Genomic DNA, 14,680 nt, shown 5'->3' on the forward strand with positions numbered 1-14,680 from the left:
TTTTTGAAGCAGTATCTCACTAAGTTGCTGAGTCTGGTTTTGAACTTGCTATCCTCCTATATCTGCCTCCCAAGTACTAGGATTATAGGTGTGTGTCACCAGGCCCTGCATCACACAGCCTTTCTTACGATCAAAATTAAACAGGTTCTTGAATCCAGCATCCCCTCAGTGAGGGAAGTAGACTTCATATTCTGTCTTAGCCCAGATAAATTCTGGGATGGGGAACTGTATTTATCTTAAAGTGCTTATACCAATACTTGAAGTCTTAAGAAATGTCAGTTGCTGTTGTGTTCATTATAATGATAACTATGAATCTTCCAGTCCTGTGTCTTTCAGAACAGGACAGGAATCAGATTCATCCCTTTTCTAGTTTTAAAGGCATTTTTTTCTGATTTCTGGAGAAATGAGCACTCTACTCTCAAGTCATTAGCTATATATGGCCTAAAAACCTACCTTTTCAGAAACTATATTTTATTTTAAAAAGGAATTGAGCCAGGTGTGGTGACACATGCTTATAATCCCCACACTTGGGAGGTGGAGACAGGAGGATCGCACAGGTTCGAAGCCAGTCGCGCTGGCTTAAGAGACCCTGTTTCCAAAGATAAAAAAAGTATATATGTATGTATATATGTATATATATATATATATATATATATATATATATATATATATATATATATGTGTGTGTGTGTGTGTGTGTGTGTGTGTGTGTGTGTGTGTGTCTGGGAGTGTAGCCCAGAGATAGAAGGGTACCACCAAAAAAAAAAAAAAGGAATTGAAACAAATACCAATGTGTTTTTCAACATGGACTATATTATTTACCAGACTGATGCCCTGTATTCTACTCTGCTTCTTTCATTGACAAAAATAAAGTTCTCAAAGTCACTGCACTATGATAGTTTTTTTTTACCAACCAATTTGGCTCTTTTAATCCAAACTAGGGGAAAATGCCATGTTAATATCATGTCTCTGAAGCTGCCAAATTACTAATCAAGCTAGCATTTTGCTAGATGGCTCAGGCAGCATCTCATTTTAAATCTAGGTCTTGAAAGAGAATTCATGGGCATGATTAACTTTGCTTATGCCTTCTTTTTATTTCTTTCCTAGGAATAGCATGTAGGGAGGACTCCAGAGCCCCACATTAGGTCTTTTGACCCCAGCTGCCTAGGATCATGCTAGACTGTGAGATCAGCCTCCACCTGTGGCAGCTGTCAGGCGGTAAGGGCTGGCTGGTGAGTGTCATGGTACCCACTTCACAAGGAGCATCACTTGGTCATTACTCAGTGCCCATACCCTGGCAGAGCTGCCCTCTCATAAATACGTAGTCATTGGGAAAACCACAAGCACTATCCCCAAAGCACAGAATACAATGGCTATTTCCTTCAGGTCATCCATAGTTCATAGAATAACAAACCAAACTGTACATTCCCAGAAAGTTCCTAATTAATATGTTTCTGAGAACACAGTTTCATCTTGTAAGCACATACTCCCAGGCTGCTCTACCACTGTGTATGGCAATTAGACCACTCACTAAATACTGTAAGCAAAGCATCTAGTAGACAGCAACCACACATAAACCCTTCCGGAAATTTAGCACAAGCATTTGTTGATGGAACTGAGCAAGAAATTGGCTTAGCTACATCTTTCCTGCAGAGTGAACAGCATGTTGGTCTTTTCAGTTTATTTTCCCCCCAGTTATCAAACCCTTATAAACAGAAGTTTAAATGACACTTCAGTGAAGATCAACTAGGGTACGATTAGTAGCATAGTTAAAAAATGGGAATAGCTGATGTATATTGAGTGTGCTCCCGGTTGTCCGGATATTTTCTTAATTGTCCTTCAGGACATAGTAGAGAAAATGGGAAATGAGGGGATAAAGGGCCAAATATTTGACATGGAAATGAGGTTGATGCCCTAAGTGTCCTACTTCTGTTGTTGCTCAGATGCCTTGGGGCTTTTTCTTATCTGAATTCTTAAATTCACCAACTACAGTAAGAAAGAAAAGTGTCTCCCAAACTAAGGTAGTGACGGGATGCTGAGAAAAGAATCATAGGCTTGGAGTTGTCAGTTCAAATTCTGCCAAGTTAATACACTGCATGAATTTAGGCAGGATATTTGACCTTTTAAAACCAAGTGACTTTCCTATCTGCAAAACAAAATCAATAAACTAGATCTCTCTCTCTCTCTTACACACACACACACACACACACACACACACACACACACACACTCACTCCTGTTTATTCCAATTCTACATTCTGCTTTAATATGTCCCTAAACTTATGTACATATCAATCAGTCAATAAGAGGGCAACCATGAAATATCTATATCTTTTTCTCATGATCTTGATGATTATATTTCTGAAAAAGTTACCTCTAGTTCACATGCAATCTTTATTCATGTTTGCAGCTGAAATTTTGCTTATGCCAACAGAAGATTTAAAAAAAAATGAACACAAGTAAAATAAGCAAGAGAATTCACTGGACTAAGTTCCTGGCTGTTAAAAGCTTTCGCCGATGTGGCTGCCAATTCATTACCCCCATTCTATCTGTCAGATTTTACTGGAACGCCCTCTGCCAGGCACTCCATGAACATCTGACTCAGAAGTGTTTGTCTGAACACCTGTTGCACTTTGTGTTATTAGAAGGCTTTCAGCTCTTGCTGGTCTGTAAGGCCTCTCCCTGCACACAGAGAGGCCGTGGAGCAGAGTGGTCCTGGCGTGTGCTCAGAAAGAGGCTTCCTGTGACTGTCACTTACTAGCGATCTAACTTTGGCCTACCACTTGTCTCTTATGTTTTCCCCTTATTAAATGGGAAAGAAATAATGCCACCTATTTAGGTTTGTCATAAATATTAGGTCATCTATTGCTTGTAAATTATTTAGAAGAACACTCGGCAAACAATAGGTAAGGTTAATTATTTGTAAGACTAAGTTCATGTCCACAGCTAAGCCTTATTTATATTTCACCTCTACAGTGTTTTGTGTATTGTAGGCACACAAGCAAAAAATGCTAGTGGAAGAGCCTAAAAGTATCGTCAAGGGGAAACATGCAAAGAGAGCAATCACTATTTATTTTAAATGACAGATATTTTTTTTTGCCATATTTTGAAAATTTGAAGAAATGGATATGTATTTTGCCTGCAAAAAAAGCATCTTAAAGGTATCCTGGGGTAATGCGTATACAGAGCACTTTCTCACAATGAGCATATGAGCCGTGTTCAAGAGGAAACAGCTGCCAAGTGGGTGGCACCACAGAGGAGAGAAGGTGCTGGACTCCGGGGAGCCCAGGAATCTGATGCAGGGAACCTGAATAATGCTAGCTCTTCTAGACGGTTTTCACAGTAGAGTCATACACCTCAGCCATTTTCAGTCTCACCATTGGAATAACGAGAACATTATTCTAGACAAAGATTGGGGAGAAGTTTAGGTTGCTTCATCATTCATCAACATCAAAGAGAGAAGATGAATTGGATTCTGGTGTCAGCCATTATCAAATCTAAGCATGAAGTCTGTTTCAGTGGTATTATCATTTTATTTTTATTTTTTATTTGTGGGAATTAAACTTAGGGGCATTCTACCTCTGAGCTACAACCCCAGCCCTATTTTTTTATCCTTTATTTTGAAACAGGGTCTCACTAAGTTGCTGAGAGCCTAAGTAGCTGAGGCTGGCCATGAACCTGAGATCCTCCTGTCTCAGCCTCCCAAGTGCTAGGATTACTTACAAGTGTGCGCCACCACAATCGGCCATCCATAATCTGTACACGTGTCCTTTATATATTATTTGAGAATATTGTTCTCTGTGTGCCCTTATGCTCTTTGTTGGGTTTCTTGACTAACTTTAATTTTATAAAATATTCTTTATTAAAAGAATATTCTTTATTAAAAGAATTGGCAGCAGTTGAGTGAACCAGAGAAGGAATGTTGCATACTGTAGGGCTGGTTTCTTAGACACAGGTCAAGAATGACAGGGGTCACCCCAGTGTTAGGGGCATGAGAGGAAATAGGGAGAGGTGAGTTAAAGGTTGCCAGTCTGGAAGATCTAATCTACTATACACAACATGAGGAGTATTGCTGATATCAGTGTACTATACTCAGAAGTTCTGCTAGATGAGTAGATTATGGAAATTCTTGCTATGGTGGGGCATGAGTAGCTATGTGACATCATGGGTGTATTAATTTGTTCCACGATAGTATTATTTCACTACATATGTGTCTTATAGCATCATTTTGCATAACTTAAAATACGTAATAAAGCTATTTAGAATAATAGAATATACATATACTTGTAAGAGGAAGGTTCCAAATGCCCATGTTGCATGGATGGGCTGACTACTTCCAAAGTGGTGCTATCTCCCTCTATTACAAAAGCAGTATATGCTCGCTGCAAAAATCAACATCAGGAAGTAAAGTGAGATTTAGTCAGTCACAAAATAAATAAGAAATTGGATGCTTTCCCTAATATGTGAAAGCTAGGGAGAAATGGGTAACAGGAGGAACTCTAGATGAGATTCTATAGAGGAGCAAATAAGGCGACCTAACTGAGGGGATGGGAGGGGGAAGAGGGAACTCTGTAAAGCACATGATGCACTTAAACAAACAGATCAAAGTGGATCACTAAGCCAAGCATGGGAAGGAAGGATGGGGAGAGAATGGGGTGGGAATCGGGTAAGGGATAATTGGGTGATGTGTGCATGTATGTCTCCACCATCTTTTATCCCATTAAGATGTATGACTACAATGCATCAATAAAAAAAAGAAATAAAAAAGAAAAGAAAAAAAGAAAAAGAAAAGTATAAACTGTCACTTCTTGTCTTCCCTCCCCTACTTTAAGTTTCATTATAAATACTAATTGTTCACTTGTGTTCTTTGGGGTATTTTATAAGCATATAAATATAAATATGTATATAATTTTTAAGAAAACATAAGTGCATTTAAACTAAGTATATAGTTGTACATTTATGCTATAGGATTTTAACTTAAGGAAAATAAAATATATACTCTTAAATTTTTTTATATAAGCCCCTGAAAAACTATTGCATTATTCATGATAATATCAGAATATTTTACTATGTATCTACATATAAGATGTCAAAGCATTTGTTTATTGATGAATCATTTGGGTTTTTTTTTTCTGTTTCACCACTGTGAATAATGTTGTAACTATACCTAGATAAATTTCTAGAAGTAAAATTATAGGGTTCAAAAGTATACATATGTAAGATTTGAGGGGGGTAGCTGAATTGTCTTCTAAATGGGTACCTATTTCCATATATATTTACTAATATTAGTATTTCAACAGCTGGTTTTTGCCAGTTTGATAGGCTAACAATATTTCATTGTTGATTGTGGTTGAATATTTGCATTTTCTTCCCTATAATCTTCTTGTTGATACATTTTGTCCTTTTCTCCATAGTGATTTTTTCTAGTTTTTTTAATTTGTAGATACTCCTTGCATATTATGGAAATTATTCCTGTGTCATTTGCCTTTTGAACTTATTATATTTTCCAATAGAATTTCTAAACATTTCAATTGTTTTCTATTGAAACTTGGTTTGCATGGAAAAGACACAATAGTTATAATGTTGGTATAGGTTGAACATCCCCAATCTGAAAATCTGCTATTCCCCAAATTTCAAAATCTGAGACAGTTCTGGTTCTAAGCATTTAAAATAAGAAATACTCAATTTTTATTATAAAAAATTAATGGAAAAGATGCTAAGTCAGAAATGGAGCAAAGAAATTGCACACATAGAGTATCTGGAGAGGAAAGTAAGATCTATTTTCAAGTACTCACTCATGGTTTTAGTGAAAGGCAGTGTGTTTAGTGTTAAGGCAATACATACTATTGTGCTTTTTCACTCCCTAAGGAAGAAGGGAAACCCCAAGGTCTATAGATCTACCATTTGGGTTCAAGTAAATAACACAAGCTGGAATCAAAAGACAAACCAGCTAGGGTTGGATCAATAATGACAGATCCAAATTTATTGAGGAGGATATCAATCATGCCCTTTAATCCATGTCAAGTGTCCAGGGTAATTTGGCTTCATAACTTAATAGTAGAAAAATACTAATATACCCCAGGGGTCTACTACAGTCCAGGGATGTGAAGAACATATACTGAAAATGGCATGCACATATGTGAAAGACACTGCCTCATGATATTTTACTTCATTAATTCACTCAAGATTTAAATGATTACATTGTCTCTTATTTCTGAAACGAGTCTCAATAATTTTACATTAAAATAGCATTTTTATGGAATTCAATTTCAAAGCCTATTCTATTAGAACCTTGCTTCATTAAAATATTTCCTGGGTAGCATATCTAGGGAGCAGGCTCTCCACAGACTCTCCAGTAAAACATCCACATTTCTGGGCCTTGTCTCTTCCCACACATTAGCTAGTAATGGTGGGCGGTAGGATTTCGGTGAGTGTCAGGGCTCAGGACTCAGGCAGGAAGCTCCCGACCTTGAGCACATTCCTGGGATCACTGAGCCTGACACATACAGCAGTGATGTTAAGCCCTTTAGAGTTTTCAAATATACGGAGAGCTCTGATACAGACAACAACTCTGGTCCTCGTTTTGTAGAGAACACGCTTAAAGCACAAATGAAGTTAGATGTTAGGAAGAACTTCTCAATAGCAGTATTTGTGAGGGTCTGAAGAGAGTGTGAGAGCTGGCAGCCAGTTGGGCTCTGGATTTAGAGTCTCAGAACCCTCAGAGGTTGTTAAATATTTGGACTCACTGCTGCTCTTCAGTGAAGATGCTTCTACATATGTCTTCAAATGTTCCATTTTCCAGGTACTTTTTCCTAAGGGATGCTACTGGTAACTGGGTCAGGCAATTCTCCATGTGAAACTGCCTTGCATATTAGAAAATGTGGACATGCCTGCCCCCTCTCCCATGCCATTAATAAGTACCAAAAGCTGGGTGTGGTGGTACACAGCTGTAACCTCAGCTCTTGGGAGGCAGAGACAGGAGGATCACAGGTTTAAGGTCAGTCTCAGAAACTAAGTGATACTCTCAACAACTTAGACCCTGTTTCAAAATAAAATAATAAAATAGGGCTGGGAGTGTATCTCAGAGGTAGAATGCTCCTGAATTCAATCCCCAGTACCACACATTCATGCACACGTGCATACACAGGCACAAAAATTATGACACCTTTAATTCCTCTCTCATATTTTAAGTGCCTTCTGACGGTAATGGAAGGATGTCACCCTAGTTGAGAGCTGTACTACAGCCATGTCTCAAAGCTATCACCAATAATGGTGGTAAAGGAACCAGGATATATATATATATAATGCAGTTCCAAGTACTGATTTTTGACTAAAGAATTCGCATCACAGCAAAATGCTTTAAGTGTGTGTGTGTGTGTGTGTGTGTGTGTGTGTGTGTGTGTGTTCTCACAGGCATATACCAATTTAAAGTCTTGTTTTTTTCTAGCCAAGTAGATTGTACTGATCTCCCATAACCAACTGGAATTTAGTATCTTTGAATTACCTTGTATACCAACATGTTTACAGTGTTCAGATATCATACATCTCTAAAGAAAGAGGAAATACTTCTTCTCCACAAAACATAACTTAATAGAGATGGCCTTCTGTCCTACTGGGAGCCATTATCATTATTACTTTTTTGTGTGTAAGAAAGCGTACCATCGTACATGAATAGATGTCTTGGCATAGGAACTTCATAATAAAATAATTTCTTCCCCAGAAACTTCTAAATATCAGTATCCTCAAATACCACACTTGATTGTATTTTATGAATTCTGCAATCATTTCTGCTGCTTGTTTACTTAGAACTAAATGCCAAGCTCATTTTAATCTGCTGCTCTGGAGAAAAGAACTTGAGGCGGCCCCATCAGGCGAGGCCAGGCTTAAATGTCAGATATTACTCTGGGGCAGAGAAAGAATAGCATCAGGCTATCTTCCAAGCAAACCTGGAGAATAAGAAAAGCACTAATTGTGGAAATCCAGGACTACCCAGACACCACCATCAGCCAGTATCACAGAATGGGTGTGTCTGTGAGGTCTCCTGTGGGGAAATAATCTCAGACTGGATTTAGTCTGACACAGAGTTCTCTTTCAAGTAGGGAGATAAAGTCAGAAAATTCTAATCTCATACCAGAATTTCTACATACAATGTTAATGTTCACAAAATAATTAGATATGGAATCCAAATAGAATTTCTACCTGGCCAGACCTAAAATAACACTCAAATACTAACAACCGACTCCTTAATCAAATGGATCCTGAGGAGAACTTGATTTCTATCTTCTCCTTCCAATGTCTCTTTTGAAATAAAATGCTAAATTATAAGAAGAAAATCTAGTATTGTCCCAAACCTAAGTGCTAGGGATTGAACCCAAGGCATTCTACCTCCAAGCTACACCCCTCCTCCCCAGACCTTTTTTTTTTTTTTTTTTTTTTTTTTTTTTTTTTTTTACTTTGAAACAGGGTCTCTCAAAATTGCTGAGGGTGTGGATAAATTGTTGAGGCTGGCCTCAAACCTGTAATCCTCCTGTCTCAGCCCCATAACTACTTGGATACAAGTGTGTGTCACCATGCCTGATTCAAATCTAAGTTTTTTTTGTTTTGTTTTGTTTTTTTGTTTTTGTTTTTGTTTTTTTTTTTTTTGTGGTGATACTGGGGTTCCTGGAAACCTTTCTACTTCTGGGCTACACGCCCAGACCTATTTTATACTTTTTAATTTTTTTTTAACTTGGAAACAGAGTCTCTTAAGCCAGTGCGGATGGTTTTGAACCTGCGCGATCCTCCTGTCTCCGCCTCCCAAGTGTGGGGATTACAAGCGTGTGCCATCACACCCGGCCTGAATCTAAGTTCTTAAGATATATTCTGGGCCAATGCATATCCTCTCCAGTTCTGCCATTTGCAAGACGCAGACTACTCTACAGCCTCACTTAGATTTGTGACTACCCTTAGATCCTGAGAGAGTCTGAATCTCCAAGCGAAGCTTACATATCTCTTGTATACTCTACTTAGGCTGGAGCTACAACTCTACCTTAGAATATATTTTCAACATGCAGAAAAACAAAAGTTTTCTGGTTATTGCTACAATGACCAAGAAATTGCACCAATTACTCTTTAATAAATAATATTAATAGAGGCTTGAGAAGATACGTCAGGATATAATTTTAAGGCTTTGTTTCCCTGAGGACCCTGTCTGTAACTAAGGGGTGGGGTTGTGGCTTCTTAACAAGTACAGGCCATTTCTGATAGTGGCAAAGATGTTGTAAAGAACGCCCTGGACTCTGATGGGCTGCAGGTGAGAGGGAACTGTGACAGGGAGGCTGTATGAACAGGCTCGTAGTTTCCCACCTCGGGCTGGGAAAGGAGAAAGGGGGGCAATGTTCTGAACTGCCACATTCCAAAATCTTTTCATCTGATGTTTCATTCAAAAGACTAAGAAACTATCACCCTCCATTTTTGGCTGAAGAAGTAAAAGTCTAAGAGAAATGTGGTAAGTTGCCTAAGGACACCTGGCTGTGATGATCTGAATTTCCAAGCCTGCCAGCCACATCAGGTTAATATCCCTCACCATGAGAAAAGACCTCTTCTTGAAGCTTATATTCTTCCCTTCAAGCTCTTAAAATGAAGCCACAATTGCTGGGAATATTTCTAACTTTGATTTTTGAGAGTTGCGATTTCCTATATTTATTTTAAATGGATTTTAGGTCTATTGATAGTAGAATTTGATACTACAAAAGATGTTTGTCAAAATTTTAAGATAAAATTTAGGATGAAATATTATATTTTGGGGATAGCATTTGTACATTGGGGTGTATTATGATAACTGAGCACATGTGTTCAATGTAAAATAATCAAATAAGGGTAATAAGCATTTCCATCTCTTCAAAACATTAATCATTTTATGTGTTGGGAATTTCACCCTCTTTCATATATTACTTTATCCAATAATTTCTCTACTGTGTTATAGAAAACCAGAACTAATTCTTTGTTTCTGTGTTTTGGTGCCCCTGAAATGGTATATTTCTTAGTTTTTAAAGATCCACTAAAGAATTTGGGATCATTATTTCCCATTATGTTGGTACTGAGTTAAGAAAATACTTTGAAAATGTAGCCTATGTGTGACCAAAACAAGTTAGAAAATGCTTTGGTAATGAAATATTTATGGATAAAATGATATACTATCTGGATTTCCTCCTTAATTATCCAGAGAAGGAATCGGGTGTGTGTATGTATAGAGGAGACAAGTTTGGCATAGGTTGATAAATGTGGAGGTGAGGTGATGGTTATAGATTATTACTTTGAGACTACCAGTAATATGCGTCTACCATGTAATATATATTAATGGTAGTTTCAGAAATAACCAGACTGTAATATGATCTAATTTTTGTATATATTTGGAATTTTAAGTAATAAAATGTTTATAAAAAGTATGTTGGGATTTTAAAGCCTCATTAGGGTAACTTCTATTACTTTCTAGAATAGCTCACATATATTTTCTATCTTGAATCTAACCATGTTTTTCTACCTCTTTTGCTCTCCTTATTCAAACCACTGTTATCTCTCCCTTGCCTCAGTGCAATAACTTTCTAAGAGCGTCTCCTTGCTTTTAATTTGGTCCCCTGACCTCAGTCTAATCTCTAATACAAAATGAGAGTGATGTTTTAAGGCACAAAGGAGAGCCTATAAATTGCCATATCCAAGATCATTAGAGCAAAATAAAAAATTTTTGCCAAGCTTTTTTTGTCCTGAACAACCTGGACTTTTATCCCTGCTTTCGCCCTTCCTGGAATGCTTATCAGGCCTTTGTGTCCATGTGACCCCTCATAAAGGCTGTCCATGACCACCTACTCTAAACACTCCTGACACACACCTGTGCATGCACATGGACACGTACCTCCCCCGGCCTCAATTTAATATAAAACACTTTTTGCTATCAAACATTATCCATTTGCTTATTCACTTATTACTTTGTCCTTCTTGACTTAAGCACAAGGAAATGTTTATTGTTGCTTTGCATGACCTTAACCATGGCCAGGGTTAACCATGATTACAGTAGAAATTTGATCAGTACTTATTTACCGAAGGAATTACTGGCATTGCTCTTGCATATTACATTTGAAGTTTAAATAATTATAGACAGAAGAATGGTTTAAAGCAGATAACATTTAAGTCTAAGATGATCCTCCTTTTATACACAGAGCCCGTAAGTAATCCCTGCCAATGCCTTCTTACGGACTGGTGACAGTAGGAATGGGTAGGGAGGAGAGAGAATGAAGTAATGGATTCCAGGGTGCTGAGGATAATGTAAGACACTTGGCCCTTGTAGTATATTATTATTAATAATTGGCATGTTGATGAGAAAGGGCCTATGGGTGTTCTGAGTGGGATTCTCTTTATATTTAAGGAAAGTGTCTTCTAGAAGATTACACCGTGTATGTAGCAAATAGGCTTGTGGTCAGGCGACTCCCCTGTGCAGGTCACTCCCAGTGATGAGGAGGTCTTCACTTCTAGGAGGAAAATACCAAGTGTGTTCAAATGTCGCCAAGGGTATTCCAAGTGTCAGAGGTAGGGACAGAGCATCTAATTGGGCAGAGCATCTAATTTTCAGGAGATTGAGCTCCACGGGTGGATTTTAAATTCCCTAAGCTTTTGAAGCAGGACATGAAAATGTACATAGAATTTTTGTAATGAACTTATAGAATGAAATGTAATTTGGGGAAGAATTGCAGTATTTTTAATTAGGATAAAAAGAAAAAAAATGTGTTCAGATTAGACAGTAGGTAGAATGGCTGTTCTGACTGAGGAAAACTGCACAGTTTTTTGTGTTATGACCATGTCTACTTTTAGCCATCTTCTTATTTCTGTTCTAGAGGCTTCAATGCTCTCTATGGGCTTCATTTCCTGACTAACTGAGAAGAGGCCTCTATGTCACAGAGTCAGGTTATATTTCATGCTCTCAGAAGCTTGTGACACCCTCCCTGTCTTGGGGACTGAACACAGAAATAAAGGAAGTAGACCTAAAGACTCAGGAATAACTCATTTATAAGGTAGCCTCAATTTTTCCAATACCAGAGGGACCCAGGGATGTGGGACTTTTCAGTGCCCCAGTGAGACAGTCCCAGGCAAACCAGGGCAAGTAGGTCATCCTACTACTCATGTGTGTGGTTCTGGGGACTGAACTCAGTAGCACTCTACCATCAAGCTACATCCTTATCTTTTTTTTTTTAATTTTGAGACAGGAGACAGGTTCTCACTAAGTTGTCCAGGCTAACCTCAAGCTTTCTATCTTACTGTCTCAACCTTTCAAGTAATTGGGAATTTCTTAATACAATTTTTTTTTCCAATCTGGTCCAAAGTCATGATTCCAGACTTCATTATGAAGAGGATAAAAGTATAAAACTTGGCTATTTAAAGTGGTACCAGAGACGAGAGAGAGGAAAGGAGAAGTCATGGGTGGGCCCACCAGCCCAGTTATGGGGGAAAGTCCATCATGGCATGGAAGACTCATTTAGAACAGATGAAGAAAAAGACCAGAGAAGAGAACAGTGATTTGGACAAGTTGAACCACATTATTTGTGAAAACTAATGCAGCCACAGAGAATCTTTTGTCATTTAGAATTGCAAATTTTGGAATTTCAGTCAATTAGATACAAGTGTCCTTGATAGGAAGCTTAAACTCACCATAAACACCAAGTTTAAACTCACCATAAAGCCCTACATGTTCTTTTGTGAAAACTGAATTTTCTTTCCCAAGGATAGGAAGTAGATTGTTTTCACATTTAAATGCAAGCATCACTTAGTGATGGAGATCACTGCTTCTGACTTGCACAGTTAAATATTTACTCAGTACACACAGCATAAAGCCCATAATGTTAATGTAACCAATAGGTATATATTATGTTGTGCATATAAATACACACATATATTTAAATACACACATATTCAGAGACAAAGTACACATATAAAGGTTAAAAGACGAGTTAAAGTTTCATCAAGATGGTTTCAAATGATGCTTTAAGTTCAGAGGATGTTAGGATTCCTTGAAATATATTCAGACAGCCAGATCCATGCTAACATCAAAACTCGACTGTTTTTGCTCTTTTAACCAGCAGAAAGCTTACTGTATAGAAACAATTTTTAAGGTGCTTTTCCTTTTTGGGATACAGTGAAAAGATATAGGAAAAGTTTGGAGAGAAAGCTTATCTACATTTACAAACAGGATGTTGAATTTTTCCTAAGTAAATGAGTTTGAACCCACTAATCGCATCCTCGGTTCTTATGTCTCCAATGGTCCCCCTCGTTGGACAAGTGACAGATCCTCATTCTAACCACTGCCCAAGAGAAAGGATGAGCGGAGATAACAACTTGCTCAAGTCCTCACAGTATTGCTATGTGGCAAGCATGGCTTGCACTCTCAGCATGCTTTCTGCAAGGCGTGACTGTAGGGCAGGGGCCCACTTACTTGTGTTTATCTTCTGAAGTGAAATGTGCTTTTCCAGTTGTCTCCGAAGTTTCACCTCTGCGCCGTACTTTCCAGTGGTCCCGTTGTCGGCCAGGATGAAATGGGAATGCATACTGTTGAGGACGGTGAGCTTGCTCATGGGATTGGACATGGTCTGGTAGGGCCGGACTACCTGCAGGGTATCAAAAGGAAGGGGCAGGAGTCAGGGAAAACAAAATACCAGAAGGAGAAGCAGGAGAGAAAGAGGATCCATTCTATGGTCCAGTAAAAGTACAATCTATTTCATCTTTCTAGCATTGCTTTGAGTAGAAGCAAGATGTATAGTGAAAGAGCTATTGAAGCAAGACTATGCTTAAAGAAGCATTTATTTACTGAATTCATACAGAAAAGAAGTTCATGCTTTCACTTTTTTAAAAAAAATCTAGCATGCAGATGATTGCTTCTTTTAGAAGTTGATCTTTTATTTAGTTATCTTGTTTCTTTTCTTCTTTTGTTCTTTCCATACCTCAATAGGCACAGCAGAAACAATTGTGATACTGAAAATGGGGGCGGGTATGGGAAGAATGTGATCTTTTTTATCAATCCCTTCAGCAATCAGAAGGCCTGTTATTTAAAGCTAACACTCTTCCTTTTAGCTACCTTAGGTAGGTGTGAAATAACTTGAATAGAAATTAACTGTTTCATGAGAGAAATATAAATTTGTCCCCAAATGTTTACCTGTTTCTTATTATACCCTTTTATTGTTATTTTAATTTCATGCTGAATTATACTACCAAAAATAGAGCAATTTCAGTGTGGTCTTTCAGATTTGGGGCATAAAAAAAGTGGTATCTATTGTGAGCTGTTGATATATATAATATATATATATATATATATATATATATATATATATATATATATATATATATATAGTATTCTCTACAGCAATCCTGCAGGTTTCATGCCATGTTTGTTTCGTAGATGAAGGAACTAAGAGCTGAATGGTTTAAGTTATTCAAAACCAGAATCCACACCCAATTCTTCCTGGTTCCAAACCCTGTACTTATTTTCTTTTTTCATACAGCTTAGACCCGTGGAAACACAAGATGATGTGATGAAAATATATTACTAAAATATTGAGGCAGAAACTTCACTCAAGGAGGAAGGGCCACCAAGTGTGGAGTACATATATGTCATAGTCAGCATGATTTACATTATGATGTGAGACTATAATGCACCAAT

General features: G+C 37.7%; 1 protein-coding gene across 22 annotated transcripts in view; it reads right to left on the reverse strand.

The window, feature by feature from the left end:
* Nucleotides 1-14,680, reverse strand: part of TRPM3 (transient receptor potential cation channel subfamily M member 3) — a gene marked incomplete at both ends in the record, with an annotated part of 906,375 nt that overhangs the window by 243,900 nt on the left and 647,795 nt on the right. For all 22 annotated transcript variants that reach the window (XM_080708373.1, XM_080708370.1, XM_080708385.1 and 19 more), the window contains one exon: nucleotides 13,460-13,631. In XM_080708373.1, the coding sequence (XP_080564499.1) occupies nucleotides 13,460-13,631 (172 nt within the window). The remainder of the gene's footprint in view (nucleotides 1-13,459; nucleotides 13,632-14,680) is intronic.

The sequence above is a fragment of the Muscardinus avellanarius genome, assembly GCF_963383645.1.
Source record: "Muscardinus avellanarius genome assembly, chromosome: 13".
NCBI lineage: Eukaryota > Metazoa > Chordata > Mammalia > Rodentia > Gliridae > Muscardinus > Muscardinus avellanarius.